The following is a 21,608-nucleotide window of genomic DNA, read 5'->3' as shown; positions in this document are numbered from 1 at the left end:
TATGAGTAACACTTATATGAGCATCAAAGGGTGTGGATATGGGATTAGAGCCATCAATGAAATCTCGAATTTGAATTCAAGTATAAACATATTAATTGATCTAAAAATCATGATTATCAAAAAATTAAAGTAACATTTCTATAATTATATTTTCTTTTATTCTATTGTTTTTATTGAAGACACTAATTGTTGTTTTCTTTTGATTTTAGATTTGTTCACTACGTATTTTTTGCACTAAAAATTTCATCTTAGTGGTCCCAAGGTCAACTGATAATTGCTTTGAATTTTGTACCGTCAAAATTTTAAAGTATATAGAAGATCAGAGTATAAACTCAAATTTATATCGTCTCTTCAAACTCCATTTATAAATTACATATATACTCTGCTCTTTTCGGACTCCATTCGTAGATTACAATAATGTTGTAGTATATTATATTACTACAGTTTGTCGCAGTTATTGTTACTACAGTTTTACCCGATGATTCAGCCATTTGAATCAAATAAAAATAAACTGTGATCACTTATGGACCTCAAATTACTGTCAAATTTTGACTTTGACACACCTATTAAGAAAACAATAATTAATATAATAAATTACTATTTTACCCCTCTTAATTAATAGAATCCCAAACATATTTAAGCACTTCATTTTTCGAAGACATTAACTCAATGTTAATAAATTGAAGGTCTAATAGAGCAATTTTTTATTATTATTTCTTGATTTGTCAAAACTGACAAGTAAAAAGAAATCAAATTAGGAAATATTAGATAAGTAAATCCGAACGGAGGGAGTAGTTCTTTCCAAAAGGGAATGACGAGATTGCTTTAGTTAGTTCATAAACGAGAATGAATAAATAAGATTTTGAATTAACTTGGGCATTATAAGAAGTGCCCTAATCTAGTATACAATGACTCATTCCACATCCTAAACTTGAAAACCAAAACTTCCACATCTAAACCAAAAACAAAAAATGGCATACAAATACAAAGCCCAAAATTTTCATTTCTAACTAAAACCAAAAAAATGAGACTGCTTAGGCAAGCTGGTAGTAACTCAGACCATCTTCTAAGACAGAATTAATGTGCTTACCATGTAGGTCCAATGAACGGTTCACGGTTGAGTAAGCATCATTGTCTGAAGCTTGATTTTGCAATAGTGGATGAATTGTGAGCCTCAATTATTCTCCCACCCAGATACGTGCATCTGTCTCCGGTATAAGACAATAGTGTGGAACTGGTAGTCTTCACGTCACTTAACTCTGGGAAGCATAATCAAATTGTTACAACCAGATTTCCAACGTAGTCCTGCAATACGTCACTAGAACATGTTCACAGTGGTTTCAATGACACCAACAGAAAGATTCAGGAAGCATCGAGATTGGCCAAACAACTGGACAGGAGGCAAATAAAATCATATGTAAGCTATTGAAATATCCTGAAACTAGTGAGCATTCTCAAGATTGAGGTTTCTAAAGCTATAGTACTTCATAAAAGCAAATGTCATAAACATCCTACACTAGTTGACGAACAAAAGCAAAAATCCTAGAATATAGAAAGAGCTTACCAAAGAGCAACAACGCAAAGAGAACTGTCACTTTGCATCACTTGCAGAACACAAATATCGGAGCATATATTCATTAGAGTTGCATGTATCAGCCAAATCTTGATGCAACCTGGTAATTGCCTTCTGTAAGGATTTTAGAGCAGGAAGCAAGCTTCTGGATTTCTGCTGAATAGAATTGCCGTGGATTTTGCAAAGTTCCTACCAGACATGCAAATGGATTAAAAGCTGACAAATGTGTACAACACTTGTCAAGGTAAGAAAGAGCAAAGAGGAGTTTGTATTTGATAGGAAACCTGACACCATCTGAGGATAAACTCCATGTGTGGGCAGTTCTCCAGCAGAGATGCTAATGCCTCAACTAATCTCTGAATATATTTAACAGGGACTGAGGATGCTACAGCTGGTATATCTGCAGGACTGACACCAATAATGCACTTCTTAATCAAACTATCTTCATTTAAACGTAGACTAAGAATCACTGCTCGACTAGTCTGATTTTCCTTTAGTGCTGCATCAACGGCCTGTAAAACAAAGTACATACATAAGCGCATGGAAATGTGTCTATGCACAGATGCCATGATGTTTTTAAATTTGGAAAACTCAAGAAACAAGAAATCTGAAAGTTACTTCCTTCAATCTCATTCCATAACCAATTCCTGGGTTTCAGGACTTTATTCTAATTAAACAAGGACTTACTTCTGGTGTAAGATCTATGTCTAGATCAGTGGGGTCAAAGATAAAAGACTCATCCATAGAATAAATCAACACCCCTTCTGTAGTTGCAGCTGCCCAACTCCTGCCAGTCGGGGCAATTCTCAAGCATTTTGTTCGAATAATTGCTCTTCCATGGTTGGGCATTGACCCGGGCAAGTCATATGCCAATTTATTTCTCACTTGCTTATCAACACCTTCTTCAGTGTCACTATTATCATCATCAATCAGATTGAGTGGACCACTCTCTGTCATGTTTTTAGAGTTCAAAACATCCAGTACCCCATCCAAGGAAAGATTATGGGTTATCTGGAAGCGACGCAGCAACACCTGCAAGGCAATATGTTTTCTTCTTTTGGTCAAGCAATGATGCACTAGAAAGCAAGAGAATAAATTTTACAGCTTCATGGCACAAAAATACCAAATCGGCAAGAAAACAGTGGGACCAAATAAGGAAATGTATAAGGAAAGATTCCATCCATCTCTAATCCCTAGTGTAGGGAGAAAACTTTTCGTAGTTGTACACAAACCATCAACTATTAGAACATTATAATGATTCTCAAGCTTTCTGATTTTTAGAGCACTGATGTGAAGAAGTGTTGCATTACTGTGAACATCATGATGATTACAAAGACTATCTCCAAGAACAAACAGACCAACTTTTACGAGGTCATCACTGTTAATTATACAATAATGTAAATCTAACAAGAGCTAACATGTGTTTTAAGTTTGATCAGAGGAGTCCCTGTAAAACTCATTCACCAGTACCACCCAATAACTACAAACCCCAGAATTTTCCTAGGAAGAAGATCAGCACCATTCCTCCTGTTTAACTATTCACCAGTAGCTCAAGTACATGGAAAATAATTAAGCATCTCAAGTGCAGGATCTTATAAAAGAAGCCAACACTGTTCATGATTTTCACTTATTCACAGTTTCTAGGATTTAGAATGTAGGAGATACAATACACAAAGTAAATTAAAGGAATCCAACTTAAACTACCGAAAGAATATGTTACAAAAGAGCCAATTTGCATTTTTTTCAATTGGCTATATTGTCTGCCATTTTTTCCCATGACCAGAAAAAATATAAAGAACTATCCCATGTGCTCTTATTCATTATTTGAGAGCATTACCAAAATGATTCCAAGGGGAATTATCTACTTGTTTGCTTATCTAGTTGCAGCAGGGGATACTGATAAAGATACCCAAGATTACAGGAGGTATTGACTTTTGTGTATCACATAATTCATTTTCTACCAATTAATTAGGTATTTGTTCAACCATGCGTGATGCATTTATCATTAATCAACAAAGTCATACTTTAGTACAAAAATATTCTACTCATCTACTGTAACCTGATGAGTGCTATCTCATAGCAAATCACAACACAATTATGTATTGGGTCAGTGAAATGGCCAAAATAATGGATTGTGGATATACCAATTCAATGGCACCTCAGCTAAAGAAAGAGTACTGTGATATGAAGCTCCACTAGAGAGATCCATCTCTTTTTGTTTTCTCTTTCACGAATACCCATTTCTTTCATTCTACAAAAACATATTTTCTGCTTTCGACCTTCTTTAACTAATGTAAACTATAGTTCATTTTACTGTAAACACCAAGTACACTCAAAGAGCAACATATAATCAAAGAATTTACAAACTTTTGAGTTCAAGTTCAAAACAAACCCACTTACAAGATGAAGATGAAACTAACTCACCACCAAATCAAAAGAGAGAATGAAGGCAATCAATAAAAAGTGTTATTTTTTATGTCACATAAAAGCATATTACTAATTAGGAGAGAATCGTAATTCACCAAGAGCACACATTATATGTAATACCAGCATTCCTAAGCAATAATACGTAGCATTGAAAGAAGCCACATACCTGATCAGCAACATCATACATACAAATATATTTACTATTTCCACCAGCTAATATATAGCTCCCATCAGCGGAATAACACAAAGTTGTGAAGCACTTCCCAGATGTCGAGTTAGCTGCTGATCGACGATCAGTCATGAGACGTCCACCTGCAATATCCCTACGGCCTTCAATTGTGTACATCAGCAGACCCTCAATTGGATCCCAGAAATGAATATGTCCATCCAGGGTGCTACATGCCAGCTGCTTGCCATCAGGACGATAAACAACCGTGAGGACATCATGAGTGTGCGGAAATGTTTCAACTGCTCCTTTTCCGTCAAAAACATCCCACAAGCGGACAGTTTTGTCCCATGATGAGGAAGCCAAAGTAGCCTATAGAAAACCAGAAAAAGTTAACCAAGCTCTACAAAATTGTTTGACTATATTGATTTATGAAGCTTTAGTAAAATGTTGTCAATGCCAGTGTAGAGGATTGAAAAAGGGAAGACACCTGACCTAAATTATTTCGGGAATCTTAAAAATTAGATAAAGACTCACATTAGTCGGAGAAAATACTAGCCCATGAACAGGACCCTCGTGACCGCTAAGAATGTCTAGCAATCTGCCCGTCTTCATTGACCAGACAAAAATCTATGAAGAAAAACAAAGATAGTATATTTGTATCAACAGCGAAGCAGAAATTAGTATTATAATCAATTAACAACAAATGATGGTACAAGATATGATCAAAATACAATCAGAACTGCACTACCTCAAATGAGTCAAGGGTTCCGGCACATATCACTTCACCACTCTGATCAGCTGCTAAAGAAACAAATTGCTTAGATGTAGGGGTAGTAAAAGTTTTAAAGTTTCTATATCTCAAGAGATCCCATGCACGAACTGTCCCATCCAAAGAGGCACTTAAGAGACAGTGGTTGCCAGGCATGAAATGGAGTGCTGTAACTGCATCTGTGTGCTCGGAGAATGTTACAAAGCAGAAACCGGATGAAACAGTCCAGACCTGCAAAACATAGACAATGAGTTTTTCTGCTTTAGCAAATACCAATGTTGACTGAAAATGAAGATGTGGAAAAATGGGAACTTTTTTTTTCCGGTGAAGTGGTAATTATTAGGTAAAAAGGGAGGCATCCAGCAATCTACAATACATACAAAGTCATCCAGTATAAATAATTTCAAGTTATAACCGGTAAGAAACAGTTGCTTCAGTAACCTGATGTATTGAACTCTACATGAGCTTATAACTATGGTGTCCCTAGCAGAACTGAAATAGATGCAAACTTCCAAGTTTTGCCTAACTGGTCATAATTACTACTTCTGAAAACCTTTAGTCAACTTGCATAAACTAGTTCACATAAAAGCAAATCTAAATCCTCTTACCTTAATTTTGTTGTCATCTGATCCTGTGGCAACGAGCTGAGAATCTGGTGAATATGCAAGGCAGTTTACATCAAAATAGTGTCCCTGTTGCTTCAGTATGTAACTCTCTGACTTCCACTCCCATACAAGCAACTGTCCAAGCCTTGCACATCCGAATGTCAACCAATTCCCAAGATCATTAAAAACAGCCGTAGTTATCTTCTCTCTCGAGATGGACAACAAGTGAATGCACACAAAATCAGGCATTTGATAAAGCCCAAAAATGCCATTAGAAAAACCAACTACAGCCATATCAAGACCCCTATGATAATCACAAGCTGATAACTTTGCTGGTGCTTGCATGAAGAAGTCTTTCTTTATCAACTCCCATTTCAGTTTGTGCAACTGAAACCTATCATCTAGGTCCAATGTATCATCTTTCCCATCAAAGTTCTTTCTTTTTTTGACCCTGCTATCACTATCACCTTCTGCATTGTTCCCTTGCCCTTGCTCTGGTGTACCTGGTGATTCTGGCTCTGAAGCAAGTGATGGTTCATCAAAATTTCCATCCATTTCACTATATCCCCAGCTAAAAATGGCACCATCTCGGGATATGGTATAAACTCTACAAACCTTATTGGTTTTCTTATCAGTTCCAAAGAAAGCACCTACAATCACATCCCTATGGCCTAAAAATAGAAACGGCTTGATATATTTAGTTGATTTTTTCAAACAAAAAAGCCTAGCAGTTAGGTCTTTAGACCCCGCCAACACATAACCAGAATCTGGGCTCCAATCTAGTGACGTAATTCTATCATTACAATCAGTAAACGTCCTGATCAACTCAAACGGAAAGAACTCTTTTCTAAAACCAGGTGAGCGCCAAATTTGCAGGAGCTTACCGGCGGCAACCGCAATAAGTTGTCCATCGGGGCTAAACTTGGCAGCCGCCACAGGATGCTTGAAGGTGATGCGATGGAGGACGGCGCGGCGGAGGAGGTTGATAAAGAGGCAACGGTTGTTTTCGTCGATAGCGAGGAGGAATACGCCATCAGGAGAGGCGGCGATGCGGCGGAGATTAGTGGAGGACTGTGAAGGCAATGTAATAGTTTCGGATTTGATGAGGTCAGTGACGGCAACACGGTTACCGATAGGGGAGATAAGAAGACTATTGTTCACTACTAAAGCATTGCCGCCTCTGTAAGGAGCTCCGAGGAGATTCTGGAACCTGTAATTCATGGCTATGCAGTACTTGCAGAGAGTGTAAGAACGAAGACAATGGCGAGAGTAGCTCAAAACGAGGCCTTTCTTAAACCCTGCAAGAAGATGGGCGTTTCTTAAACCCTAAAAATTGCCGGTCCTGTTTTTTGTTATTTTTGGTCTTTTGGGTCAAATCCGGTTTTTCCTCAGTTGTTATTTTTAAAGTTGAATATTTTAAATAAATTTTTAGCCTGCATTGGACATGCAATTCCATATAATAATAGTTTGAATCATATTCCAAATCAGTGAAAAAAAATAGAGCATGATTTGAGATTTTAAATTATAATTTGATCTATAAATTTATATTTGAAAAAAAAAATCTACCATTTTAAATCTTACAAAAAAAATTAACGTTTGGCATTGACTAGTGATTAAGCATGTGTATTTAAAAGATACGTAATTACAATCATTTATTTATACGAAGAATATGGAGATATGTGATTTCACAATTCATTGTATTACAATATTTTGAAATCTTATTTATGAAGTATGATGGCTCATTTGTTAAGATTGAAATTTTTTTGGTTGTTTTTATGTTTATGAGGGAAAAAAAAGACAACTTAAAAAATCAAAATTACATGTCCGAATAAGACTTTTAACTTCATAATCATATTAACTTAAACTTAAATTATGATTCCATATCACATGTCAAACGGACCCTTAGGACACAATTTTACCATGAAACTTTTTCCCTTCTTTCCGATTGTTAAGTTGATGCTGTAAGATATATGCCACGGTTCCTTCAGTATACAGAACACTTGTTGTGCCAATCAAATCAACTAATAAACTATGGCTTGTATAACCAAATTTTACATTAGTCACAACTAAAATTCATGATATAGTAGTATTTCTTTTAAGAAAAAAAGATGATTGGCTAGATTAAAATTAGAGATAAAACTGGACAGAAGAAGCACAATTTTCTTGAAAAAACGTTAACATATAAAGCTGGCCGCAAGTAAATTATAAGAGAACCAGAACCAGAACTATATCTTGTAGAATGTTTCCAAGTCCTAGCATTCACCAAAGGCATCTATCAACCACATGAAAAACTGTGTACTTCTCCTGTATAATCGTATTCCCATGTTCTTGTCAGGGGCTAACTTGAACATGAAAACGTTGTGGAGTTCATCATCCGGAACCCTCAAGTCTGAGCCTTGGACTTAACCAATTACAGACCACGTGCATCTCAAATGGCACTGTGTAATGATCTAACCTGGAGAAGAGGCTAGTAATATACACAACACTTCCAAAGCCACGAAAAAACGACTTTGAGAAGAGAAACACAAAAGATACCCGTCATAGTTTTTTAGTGCAAGATTCTGAAACTAGCTGCGGGCAGGACATAGATAGACATCTCTCCATATCTATAAGGAACAACTTCATCACCTATAAATGATCAATTAACTGGTAAATAAAAGTTCAGATGATGTACAATTTGTTCGTATTACAAGCTGAAAGCAACAAGAGTCCTTTTTTCGGATCAACATCAACATAGCTTTGTTTGTATGAGTTCAAGGACTACTTGAGATGTCTGGTATAAATAAGTAGGATGCACCAAGAATGGAAAGGACAAATAGTTTCAACCTGATAGGCCAAGTTTTTAGTCTGGTTTCTATAAAGACGAATAATTCCAAATTTAAGAGTTTTATATCCTTCACAGAGTAAGAACACTATAAAATGCAGCTTTCTTCATCAATGGTATCTCTTACGTGGTATGAAAGAGTGAAAAGGAGATTAAGGTAGACTCAGGGAATTATGTATTTGAGAGCAGAGGTTAAGACCCTTGAGAATTCAAGTCATACCATGAATGAGGTAAGCATAATGAACAAGGTTGCAATGCTATAAATAATTAAATGGTTGATATCAATAATTGCAAATACTGACATATTCCATGACAGAAGAACTGACAAAGATACAGCCTGTATTGAGGCCTCGTGTGATCCATCAATTTTAATCTTCTAGTTCCTACAGAATACTAGTTATGAACTACGTACCAAGTATGTTAATCTTCTCAGAGCAAGAAATTAAAAAAGACCAACCAAATTGACTCTCTGTGTGTGTGCTTTTATCCATTTTTATAGCTATTGAAGAGCAGGTAATCCAAATCTCTCCAAAACTTATTAGTTAGACAAATATCTGCATGATCCGTAGAGTAAATTTGCATTATCTCGTGCAGATAGTACACACATCACTACTTGGATAAAAGAGAATAAGATATATGGGAAGAATTATTGTTTTAGAAATAATTAGAAAGCACACCTTCAACTTGGAAGCCAACCTCTTAGACATACAATAGCCCTTAAGTTGATGGGGTACTGGTTTCCATTTCCATATTTTCCCTAGGCAAAGCAAGTTGCTACGTAGCACGTTCAGTTGACAACAAGCTTGCGACATGTGAAACCAAAGCATTTAAGCCATCGAAATCTGTCATCAGAAAGTTGTCCTACGTCAAACCCTGGAATAAGATGCAGACCATGTCAGAGTTTTCCAGGTTCAATCTCACATGCAGTGAAGGGAATCCAACGTGCAATGCAAAGGTAACAGCAACTAAACATACCTCCGGGAGACAAAGACAGCTGCTGCTACTAGGCCAATGCTTCTGGACCTAAAATCTGTAAGCCAACTAGGTGCAGAAACCAGAGTAGCTTTCTCTTCTGGAATAAATATATTTAAAGTCGCCGTTAACATCATAATAATTCTTGGGGAAACATCTCATCTGGGCATTGTCACTAACCACTTTTGGTGAAGGTCAAAGACTTTATTAAATTCTCCCATTCTGCAGTATCTTTTCATGAGTATCAGAAAGGGAACATGGTCAACTGCTAAACCAGATGCCATTAACTTGCCAAAGAGCTTGTCTGCCTCTCTCATCATACCTTGTACACAAAACACCTTAAGTAGTTCCGTGTAAGTAATTACATCTGGCTGACAACCTTTTCTCAACATTTTATCATGTAGTTGAAGTGCAGAGTGAATCAGGCCAAGATTACAAGCAGCACCAATCAACAGATTGTAAGTGATTGAATCAGGGGTAAGACCATATAAAAACAACTCCTTCTCCAAGGACTGAGCTGCAGAAAGATTTCCTGACTTTATCTGAGCATAAATTAATGCATTATATGTATATATGTTTGGTAGAACACCACATGCAACCATTTTTTCTCTAATATATGAAGCTTTTTGTATATCTCCACATCTTCCATAACCATTAATTATAACATTCCAAACAAGTGGTTCAGGTATAATGGAATTCTCTAACATGTAATCAAGAAAACAATTGGCTCTATCTATCTCCCTGTTAATACATAGCCCCTGTATTATCATTCTGTACGTGATTTGATCTGGTACGACACCCATTCCAGTCATAACATCGTAGATATAACAAGCATCACTGATCTTTCCTTGTCTACAGAGTGCTCCAATGAGAGTGTTGTAAGAATAAACATCTGGAACAAAACCAAGTTTAAACATTTCACAACAATACTTATATGCAGTGCCCAGGTCATGGCTCAAACAGAATCCATGGACAACAACATTGTAAGAAACTTTATCAACTTGGATACGCTCTAATAACATCCTCTCCCAAAAAGCAAGAGCTTGATCAGTATCTCCATTTTTAAAGCAGCCATCCATCATAATGGTTGATGTAATCAAATTTGAGCTCCCCCCCTTATGACTTTTGCTTAATAATTTATGGAAAAGATTTTTTGCCTCCTCCAACAGCCCCTTCTTACAAAGCGCATGAACAAGGATGTTACAAGTTACTCTGTTTGGTACAATTCCATGGTTGGCCATGGTAGAAAAGGTGTTTAGAGCATTATCGACATCATTCACCACGCAATAACCTCTTATTAAAGAATTGAATGCAGCACAAGTGGGAGAAGGACCCCTATATAGCATACCTCTAACAATCCATTCTGCCTTCTCTAACTCACCGTTTTTGCAGAGTGCATTGATGAGGTAATTGTGTGTGATAACATCAGGAACAATACTATTCTGTATCATGTTCCACCAAAGCGATAAAGCTGCTCCCAGTTGACCATCCAGACACATGGCTCTAACAACATATGCATCTTTATTGAAATTTATTTCCCAGGTGCAGTAATCAATGCCTGCTTCAGCCGACGATATTCTTTCCCTGCAAAGTTCAGGGTAATTACCTTTAAAGATATTAGGGACTTTAAAAAGAAGCCAACAGGCTCAGATTCAACAAGAAACAGTCTACAGGCACTGGATAGATGTTAAAGTTCCATTGACATTACAAAACAAAAGAAAGTAAATCTTCTCTCACATTAACGACTTGTCCTCTGAAAGAAATGAGAAAAGGTGAAATCTAGACTTAAGCGTCAATACAGAACTAAAAAAAAGTTATATGGAAAAAACACAACAAGTCAGTTGTTTAGATATCATAAGCATATTTAATACAAAGTCTAGTCGATGCAAGAAGCAAAGGGGAGGGGGGACAACTTTTCCATGAGCCCTCCTCTCCCTAGCCAAAGCTCGTGGAAAGTAGTCAGGATGACATTGTTGCTGACATTGTTGCTGATGTTTTCACTAGCATCCAACCTAATGGATTACTTCCCTTGAGAAAGTCAATCACATTGACACCACTACAGATTTATTTCCTAGGGGATCATCCTTGAATGCTTTCTTCAAGAATTTGATATACAGCTGCTGGTAATGTTAGTTCTCTGAATTATCCTTTCTTTTACATTTTGGATTTATCGACATGATTTTAAGCGGATAGAGCCCATTGTTAGAGTTTAACTCCTTTAGCCACTTAACTACTGCAAAGGAAGCTAATAACATCCAAAGGTAGCTTTTGGCAGGGAAAAAACACAAGTGAGGAATTAAATTCATGCTGAATATTTTAACTTATTTACTCTAATGCTACAGTGCAGTAGACAAGTACTTAACCAACAAAATTACTTGTTTGCATCTAGTATATAGTTTATGAATGTTATTGTCCTAATAAACTATGACAACATTAGAAAGTAAATCTGGAAATTGTAAATCTGGAAAAGTCATATCTTCTTAATTATCAGTTTGTTACTCTTTTCAAAGGTCTCACTTTATGATCAGGCGAGATACAGTCATGTGACAGGAACAAGAAACAAAAAAGCATAGATTTTAAACAAATGATTCTTGTTACATTTACATTATCAAGGATATGAAACCCAATATTCACTTGCAAACTCTGTGAACTAGGAAATTATTATTTTGCTAAGCATCTTTGTGAATTCGTTTAAGAAATTTGCCATCCTTCAAAATGTATTATTTAATGATCAGCTTAAGCAGGGCACTAAAGAAATGACAGGAGAAAACAAATGATCCCACATGTAAGTTAGCACATCAACTCAATCAATCACCAGGAGAACTCACATTGACAACTATACAGTTGCCTAATATCCATGTTCAAACTTCAGAAATATTCTCATATTCAAATCGTTGTGATATGTGCAATCATATGCACTTGAACCCATCAATCATACAACAACTAGAAAGAAATAATTTGCCCTTTAAGGCACAAAAACTAGTCTATTCTGACTCTAAATACAAATCAAACCTCATACTCTTCAGACGATCCAAACTGCGCTTTAACATTGTATCCAACACACTGAAACCCGCTGTCGAATCACCTTCTGGATTCGAATTGTTCCCCTTAGATGACCAATCTTTGGATCCCAGCTCGTCCCGGTTCACGCTATGCATTACATTATCTTGTCTACACATAAAATTACAAAAATAAAATATCAACATTTGTTAAAGCAAAATGAATTGGAAAAAAAAAAAAAAGACGATAGGCATAAGTATATAATGGAATAAACACCTCATGTCAATAACATCCAAATTCGCTTTCGAGCAGAATAAATTGGCAAAATCGTGAAAAATGCGGTCCTTAATGATGTCTAGGGTTTGAAAACTCCCGTTCAGTATCCGAAGAAGAAACTGAGATTCCTCCGAGACGAGTAATAGCTGAAAAATAAAAATAAATAATGAGGGTAAATGTATTTTAAGGGGAAAAACTGAGTATTGAATGAAATTAGAGATTCTAGAGGACTTACGGGCTGCATTTCCCGATGATTTGGAATCGATGGGCGGAAGACGGCGGACTCAGTACTAAAGTGCCGATAGACAAAAGTAAGCGACGACCGGAAAGCCGCCTGAGACGGAGAAAGTGCAAATGAAAATAAAGGACAAATTGGACCAGAAAAGGAATACAAAGGATAAATAGGTCAAATACTGTTTTTTTTAATATTAACAACAAATATATTTAAAATTGTTATAGGAAATAAAAATAAAAAGATAAAATCATAAATCACAACCAAGGTTTACGTGTAGCAGTTAATTTTGGAAAAAAACATATGTATAAGTAATTGATAAAAAATAACTATGAAATAAATAATAGTACACGCACGAAGAATATAGGAGTGTCGTTGGTACAAGCTAGAGGAAAACTAGAGCCTTATTTTTCATTGTTTTTATTTTATACTTTATTGGTATATTCAAAGTCTTCAAATCACGATTTAAATTACTATTATATAGCGATATGATAATTATATTTATTAATTATTAAGATTATGATCAATTCAAAAAAGTTATAATTTAGTATGCACAAAATTTGTACTTACCTCAAGCGGTAGTTCGTTTTTTTACATAACTTTCATGGTTGATGAATATATGTGCGAATACATTAGATATATTAATGGTAGTGCGACATTATCAAATGTTTTAATGTTGTTGTGTGACTATGAATCTTTTGGTAGAAATGTAATGCCTTTACCACTTCAAACAAAATTGGCAATTAAGTATATAACTTTTACATATTTAATTTTTTTAATTATTAACAATTAAATTATAAACCTTATTCACATTTAGCACTTAATTTTTTTATTTAATTTTTTCAAAAAAGCTTAAAGTATCTCATAGATCCTTCTTTTAAAAAAATAAAAATAAAAATTGCAAGTTTAGATACGGGCGCCATCCTGTGGCCCGCTTATAAGTGGGCCTTGTATTTTTAGTCCCTTTCAAAATGAAGAGCTAAGCTGGGCTATACTGTTGATATCTTCAGCCCGCTAGGACTGGGTTTGGTTGGGTTGGGCCAGTAGTTTTGTGTTTAATGGGAAATTTTCAGAGGATACCATTCTTCAAAAAAATTACTTTACCATTTTCAAATTATACAAATCAAACAAATATTATATTTTTCTGATTTATATGTAGGTAAGTTTAACTGCATTTTACCTTCAAATTTCCAGAATTTATCATCTACATTTCGGAATGCTTTGGTAATTCACGTAATTTAATTTATTTACGCATTTTTGTCTAGCAAAAATTATTTGTTTCCTTTTGTTGCTAATGAGAATTTGATTCTCAGACAAAATAGATGAATGATTAAAGTTGACGAAGTTAAAGACGAAAGCTAAACTATTATTAGTGGGCTCTCTGGTCAGGTTCAAGAAAAGTCAATAAATCTATCCTATTTGCCGGGACTCAATTATTGTAACATTTCATTGCAATATTTTTCATAGATTCAAGTCCCCATATAATTTTTATGTTTCTATCATCGGGACTATTGAGGGGTAGACAGTGTGTAGCCACCCTTATGACAACAATATAATATAATCTAGTGATTCCAGGCGCCTTAAAAGAGTAAAGACACACGAACTTAAAGTGTTTGTGTGTTCAAATCTCACTAGTAAGTAGTAACAATTTTTTTTCACTTTTTAAGAAGAGCGGGTTCACTTTAACACTTGGACACCCTTCATGAAATTTCTGGCTCCGCCATTGAGGGTAGATACTATTTTAGAGTCGTCTTAATAGGCTTAGCCTGAATTGACCCGTTTTGATAGCTCTACAAAATACTAGTAGGGTAGGGGCTCTCTTGTTGTTCCATATATATATGGGACGGTTTGGGCCTACTAATTGAGGCATTGAGACTCTGACATTGCAAAATAATTGGACTACTATAGTTTACTAAGAAAAAAGAAATTGTATTGTAGACACAAAACATTTTTGATCTGGAAAATTTTGTTTTGTACAAGCATGCACATACTATATATTATATATAAGGATGCATGTCTACCTCTACAACTTTTGGAATATAATAGGAGCACCATATTGTGGACATAAGAGCATCAAAATAGTAGGAGCATGTTGGTAATTTGGAGAAAGATTAAACGAAAACCGCTGCAAGATCATAGCTATTGCTAATTTAGCTTGTAACACTGCTAAATTTTGCCCGACGCATCGTCGGGCACCGAGGCCAAAAGGCATGAACGCCATGGGGTGTTTTGATGCTTGTGCCACTCCTAGACCAAATCTTGCTGGATTGAATTCGTTAGCGTCTTGTCCCCATAGTGTTTGATCATGATGAATTGCTATGATTGGTATAAGGAGTTCAGTCCCTCTAGGTAATGTGAAATCCCCTAATTGTGTATCAACTTTGGCTCGTCTGATTGCTGCCACTGCTGGTGGATATAGCCGGACAGATTCGTTAATTATCATTCCTAGCTGCCAAAATCAAAAGTTTTACTACTTTAAATATGAGTGTATTAATAAGACTAGTTAAGATATTGAAAATTATAACACAAAAAGTATGCATTTAATTAATTTAATTCAAAACACATACAGTTAATTTTCTTTTACATTGTTAGGTCCATACAGTTATGAACCGGTGGTATCAGCTTGTAACAATTAGCATGGATTAGTAACCTTCAACTTTTGAAAAGTAAAATTATACGTATAGGATATATCATATAGGGAGCTCTAGGGATTCATACAGAATTTGTGAAACAGGTGTAAATTAGTCAAAGTGTACAGTAATATCTCGAAAGGGCACTTAATTATGGAGGATCGTGAATGTATAACTTCTCGTAATTGAATGATCTTTTGAGATATTTACTAATAAGTGAATTGTGAAATTTGATAACTCTAATTTACTCTTTACCTGTAACAAATATTTAAAGTAAGAATTTTACTTGCAATCCTATACATGTGTATAATAAATATTTTTACCCTATCGGTGGTTAAGGATATATAATATGTTACGTCGATATAAAACTCCCCTTCTTAAACTAAAAGGCTAAATGATTCTTAGTATATAAGACAAAACACATAAAAAGCTTCTCTAAATTAAAGTGAAAAATTATCTGATAGAAACATTCACCATGCCTACGAGGCATCGAGTATTATTATGTTATCGAAGAACAAAATTAAAGTTGGTTCGGTTCTTTTTGCCTTTATACCACATGCATAATAATGTTTAGTTGTTTAAGAAAATGATAATTACGGTGAATAAAGTAATTAATAACATACCGTCTTAAGCTTGGAAATTTGGTGTTTAGATGGAGGATCACGTGCTCCACAGACAGTTAAAACTTCATCACGTGCTAATTCCTGCCACTGAGGATGCATGGCGAGTAAAATGGTGGTCCACGTGAGCAAATTAGACGTGGTATGTTTGCCTGCAAAGAAGATGGTCTTGCATTCTTCGACAATGTCATTAACTGTGATATTATTTCTATATTCATCATCACTACCTGCTTTGATCATTACTTCCAATAAATCATTCGGACATTCTTCTGACAACACCGCCTCATCTATTTTTCTCCTTTCTTCAATCAGCTTCATCAAAGATTTACGCACTTGTTTATCCAATCTCCAACATATTCTATTCTTTTTACTAGGCAAAAACCTGTCCAACACAATACAAAAACATTCAAGATTCTTGCACAAACCACTAACTACCAAATCATACATAACGCGTTATTCTCATTCATTAATATGATTATACTACTATATTTATAAATAACATGACTCCAATAATTTCACGTCTAGATATACATATATATCACAAAATGTGATATAATATGAAAAATTCATTGCAAAGAAATTTGAATGATATAGGTATAGAGGAGGATGATTGTTACAAAGAGATTTAACGATATAGACCTGTATCCGGGGATGAATACTTTTTGATAAGCTTCGGTGGCATAAACCATTTGTTGTGCTTGTAACTCAAAGATGGCTTTACCATCTTCGTAGCTGTTTCCGAACACAATACGCGTAATGACATCTTCTGCTAATGTTGAGAACATTTCTGACACTTCGATCTCTACTTTTCCGCTGGCGTTTGACATTTTTGACCATTTGTCTAACATCTCCTTCATGCTCTTTCCCATCATGGGAATCATTAGCTATATGTAGGAAAATGAAAGATAAATAAGAGTTGAAATTTTTCTATAATATAAATAGTGATATTGTTTCGATTTTTCAAAAATGTTCTACTTTTTGGAAGAGCTGACACAACCTCAACAATATTTTTAAAGATTTCAAAAAACATAGCAAACAAATAGAGGTGATTGTACATAAATGTAGAATTAGCTATAAGTTAAAAAATAGAGTTTAATTTTTCAAATGATCACTCAGTTAATAGTTATTATCTTAAAATCACCTTTCTTCTCGACTCCAATTCTCTTTAACAAAAAAGATGATAGTTGAGTGACCATTAGAAAAATCAACCCTTTCCGAGTACAATAAAAAACCATAGTGTTAAAATTCAGTTATTAGTCGATATTTAAGATTTACCCTGAGATTTTCTATGTAGAATGTAGGAGTAATAATCTTCCTATGGTGAGCCCATTTTTCACCTTTGAGACTAAGCAAACCATCACCTTCAAGCTTCTTGACAAGCGCCGGCGACTCATTTTTCTCAAAATTATCTGATTTCAGGACGAATATATCCCTAATTAAAGCTGGATCAGAAATGGTGACACGAGCCGTTGGTCCAAACCATATAACAAATATTGAACCTGATATACACCAAAAATAAGTTAGTAGTAGAAAATTATACTAAAAAGATGACAAGTACTTGACAAAAGTCTATTTTAAGCTAGAAAACAAACAACGTAAAACGCTATTGGCGTGAATACTCCCCAACTCAGCCAATTTGAATATATCGAACCAAACAAAGGATTGTGAATAGTTAGTTAATTAGCTTCCAAAATATGCATAGAGTGATAGAAACGGAAAGAAAAGTTGAGATAAAGGAGGCGTTAAAGTTTGAAACAAACATCTCACATATTCCGGTAGATATGTTTTAGATGATCTGCTAGTGTAAATATTATTTATACTGACGATATAAATTTGAAAAAATAGGTACGTACCATAGATTTTCTTCCAATGATGGTAGAAGGGGAGAACATTGGGAAGAATGTCATGAGAGGTAAAAGTGGAAGGCCAAGATGGAGTAGTGAAACTTGCAATTTCTTTGAGGTTACCAAAGAGAAAATGATATTTAGGACCTGTGATTCCTTGCTTCTTGAAGTGTTTTTGAATTATTTTTGGTGTCCACCAAAGATGAACAAACGCTTTCTGTGTAAACAACAGTAACACATACGAAAATACAATAACACATAACCATTGAAAGCAAAATCCTTCCATATGTACCACTGCTTGATAACTATCAACTAGCAATTGCCTCCTCTTTTGGCTGGCTCTAGAGAGAGAGAGCTCTTTAATTTGTCTCTCTTGTTTATAAGACTACAAGGTGAAATATTGAGGTTGTCCGGTTTTATAGCTCGATATTTCAAATTAATTAAAAAATTAGTCAAGTTATATATGGAGTTTAGTGAGGGTAGTATATGTCTAGTGAAGTTAGGGAGGTTGTTCACAATAGACAGCTGACTCAATTAAAGCATATAAAAACAGTATAAAAATGAAATACAATAATTAAGATGTCATTGGAAGATGTGGATAAAAAAAATAGTATAACAACAAATAATATAAAACACGGAAAAAAATAAGTAATCGAATTTAAATTATATACATGTAAGTAATATATAAATATTTATATATACACACTATCAAACCGTTTAAAGTATATTTATATGTAAAATTTTGAAATTATAAAGATTGCTTACTAAACAAAAATTATCTAAAAATATAAAATTTTCTTATACTAAAAATGTATATAACTTAAATTCAAACTTAAAACAATATGCCTGTCCCAATTCGCATGCGAGAAGCCGGGTGCATAAGGGCCTAACGTGTCAATTTAACATTATATATGATCCTAAAAATCAAGGAAGGAGAAAACGTAAAGTTTTGCGTAAGAAAGACCATAAGGGGTTGGCAAATAAATCAATGAAAATGTGATTCACCCAATTAATTCAAGTTGAACTAATGACTCGTTTATTTATTAAATCAATTTATTTTTATCTATTCAAATTTCATTCCTTATAATTAAGATAATGTGAACTAAGTGCAGTTCGAATTGATTTATGATTTTTTTTTAAAAGTACTTAAATAAATTTTTTATTTGATTTATATTTAAAGAAGATTTTTAAAAATTGAGTTAACATGATAGTTAAATAGATTATGAGAAAATCAAATTTGGTAAAAGTCAGAGTGATTTGCACGATTGATTATTTAGATCATCTTAATTTAATCGAACGATTTATTTAAGCTCAATTAACTTTTGAGAAAGAGCTGAGTAATGATCAAAACTGCTCAAATTTAGTCCAAACCGTTTTAACAATTTAGGATGTAATCCCAAATTTAAGCAATGTTAACAAGGGGCACGCATTGACCCTAGTTCCAATAGCCAATAGGGGGTTACGTTCCGCATTTTCAGAAAGGATCATGTGATTCTTCATCCTTATGCGTGCTAGTAATACAGTAGCGCCTCTAGACAACTTTCATGAATCATTTCATTTTCAAAAAAAAAAAAGGAAGAAGATATATATGAAATATGAATCAATTAATAACTAGGGGTACTCCACATATATATATATATATATATCTCAATCATTTTCATTTCATTTCATTGAAACTATTACGATGACTTTAGACCTAACTTATTATCCCCCACATATTATTGATCACCAATAAAAAATAATCCCTCGAATAAATTCTTTACCTACCTAATTAATTAAGGTTTTGAACCCTATTCCTAGAATAGTAGGCAATGTTTCAAGTACCGTAAACAAGAAAAATATACTACTAATATACTAGCTATCACAATTATTGATCAAAAGAGATAGCATTTGCATTTATGCACGCAAAAGCAACTGACATCTACTACTACTATACAGTTCACTTTCACTTGATATATGAACTTTTATATAATTTGGAATTTGGATTGTATAGTGTGGGGTTACATGGAGGTAATATCGAATTTATAGTCAAAATGCGGGACCATTCATGTGGATATATATACACGAGAGTTTCACGAGGATAAATAAATCTTTACTAGTGTTGTGGTATAGTGGTGAAACTATTTCACCATTAATTAGAATTCTTGGGTTTCAGTCCTGGGTATGGAGAAAATCTTGTGTGGAGTGTCACCCCTTAATGGGCCTTGCAGTGTGCAATCTGGATTTGACAGGTTCAACGTGAGCTCCGGACACCGGAGAAAAAAAAAATTAAAAAAATCTTCATGAATTCTAGCAACATTATGTTTTTTTCCCTTTTTTACGTTTGAGGCATCACACCCTTTTTTCTTCCCTGTCTCCCCAAAATCCATAGAGCCAATGCTGCTATAAGCCTGAGGGGCGGATTAAACTCTTCACGTACGAGTTCTCGCGAACTTAATAGCTTTTGCTCAATTTTATATCTGATTATATAAACCCAATTACTATTATAAATTAATTTAAGATTACTTTAGAAACACAAGAACTTCAAATCCTAAATTTGTATATAATAATTAAGCCTCACAGGAAACTACAATTATTACGTGTATCAATTCTAAATAATTTTCATTGATCAATTGTTTCATTTAATAAGCCTCACAAGAAACTACAATTATTACGTGTATCAATTCCAATTAATTTTGATCGATCAATTATTACATTTAATCTCATTTGAAACCCGCAATAAAATACAGTACTTAGTATCAACACAATTCTCGTAGTATTTTGTTCTTCAATTTTTTGTTACCATATGTGTTACTTATGTTGCGGTTATCATATTATTTTATTGTTACCATTTTTTTTCCTTCTAAATTAATGGTATTGCTTTCCATATCACATTTTTTCATTCTTGTTACTATTTCTAACTTTGCATCCTTTTTTCCAACTGCTTTGAAATGGTTTACTCAAGTTAGGGTCTATAAAAAACAACCTCTTTATCACAATAAGCCAGGTAAAAGTAAGATTTGCATGCGTACACTCTATCATCTCCATACCTCACCTAGCTATAGAGTTACGTTGCACTATATATGTTGTTGTAGAGTATTACAATAAGGAAAGTTCTGCATATTTTCTACCGCCAAATAAATCTCAAATAGGACAAATTGAAGTTTCTAGAGGACGTATAAGACCTACACATGATCAAAACATAATTAATCTCAACTAAATGTACTAACATGATCTCAAAAACATAATCTCAACTTGTTTTTCGATTAATTTAAATGCATTCGTAGTGATTATTGGTATTTTGAGACAATTTCCATATCATGATGATGAAAAACAAAGGAACAAGAAAGGTTTCAATTTGGTTTTATTCAAAGTTAGTTTTTGGTTGAAAAGGAGCGAGGTAGCTGGCTGAAGGGTGAGGGAGGAAGAATTGGTTTTTGGTTTTGGAAGTTTGCACATAAATTTGGGCACATGGAAAAGAAAAAAAGGCTGTCTTTTTTAATTAGCACTCGATGTTAGCGGGGGGGATATGCCTTGATTGTAACAAACCATAGGTGCCCCACTCTATAACGTTTCCCTTAATCTTGTCTTGGTAGTAGCAAGCCATGTTGGGTCCATTTACTTCTCATTGGTCCACCTCTCCATAATGTTCTTTTATCTCCTACATCTCATAACTATTCTATATTCC

At 34.5% G+C, this 21,608-nt stretch overlaps 3 protein-coding genes across 5 annotated transcripts; all 3 read right to left on the bottom strand.

Annotated features, from left to right (window-relative positions):
• Positions 1-829: 829 nt before the first annotated feature.
• LOC102587545 (periodic tryptophan protein 2 homolog) lies at positions 830-6,900 on the bottom strand. 3 transcript variants are annotated; one of them, XM_006341612.2, is made up of 8 exons: positions 5,547-6,900; positions 4,918-5,169; positions 4,704-4,796; positions 4,167-4,538; positions 2,261-2,605; positions 1,858-2,085; positions 1,565-1,762; positions 830-1,390 (listed from the first exon to the last, which is right to left on the bottom strand). In XM_006341612.2, exons 1-7 carry the CDS (start codon positions 6,762-6,764, stop codon positions 1,592-1,594), a joined length of 2,679 nt encoding a protein of 892 aa, XP_006341674.1. In that variant the 5' UTR covers positions 6,765-6,900; the 3' UTR covers positions 830-1,390; positions 1,565-1,591. The 3 variants fall into 3 exon arrangements, with proteins under 3 accessions (XP_006341674.1, XP_006341673.1, XP_006341675.1); XM_006341611.2 differs by having other exon boundaries at positions 830-1,305; XM_006341613.2 differs by having other exon boundaries at positions 830-1,259.
• A 783-nt stretch (positions 6,901-7,683) lies between these two features.
• On the bottom strand, positions 7,684-12,964 carry LOC102587223 (pentatricopeptide repeat-containing protein At5g24830). The gene is made up of 6 exons (XM_015306243.1): positions 12,851-12,964; positions 12,616-12,761; positions 12,352-12,510; positions 9,343-10,923; positions 9,045-9,240; positions 7,684-8,171 (listed from the first exon to the last, which is right to left on the bottom strand). Exons 1-4 carry the CDS (start codon positions 12,857-12,859, stop codon positions 9,498-9,500), a joined length of 1,740 nt encoding a protein of 579 aa, XP_015161729.1. The 5' UTR covers positions 12,860-12,964; the 3' UTR covers positions 7,684-8,171; positions 9,045-9,240; positions 9,343-9,497.
• A 1,819-nt stretch (positions 12,965-14,783) lies between these two features.
• Positions 14,784-18,341, bottom strand: LOC102586881 (cytochrome P450 734A1-like). The gene is made up of 5 exons (XM_006341609.2): positions 17,951-18,341; positions 17,373-17,596; positions 16,737-16,981; positions 16,101-16,479; positions 14,784-15,296 (listed from the first exon to the last, which is right to left on the bottom strand). The coding sequence occupies exons 1-5, from the start codon at positions 18,225-18,227 to the stop codon at positions 14,871-14,873; spliced, it is 1,551 nt and encodes a 516-aa protein (XP_006341671.1). The 5' UTR covers positions 18,228-18,341; the 3' UTR covers positions 14,784-14,870.
• Positions 18,342-21,608: the final 3,267 nt, after the last annotated feature.

This window comes from Solanum tuberosum, unplaced genomic scaffold, assembly GCF_000226075.1.
Source record: "Solanum tuberosum cultivar DM 1-3 516 R44 unplaced genomic scaffold, SolTub_3.0 scf00026, whole genome shotgun sequence".
Taxonomy (NCBI): domain Eukaryota; kingdom Viridiplantae; phylum Streptophyta; class Magnoliopsida; order Solanales; family Solanaceae; genus Solanum; species Solanum tuberosum.
Note: the sequence above shows the minus strand (reverse complement) of the source record. Positions and strands in the feature narration are given on the sequence as shown.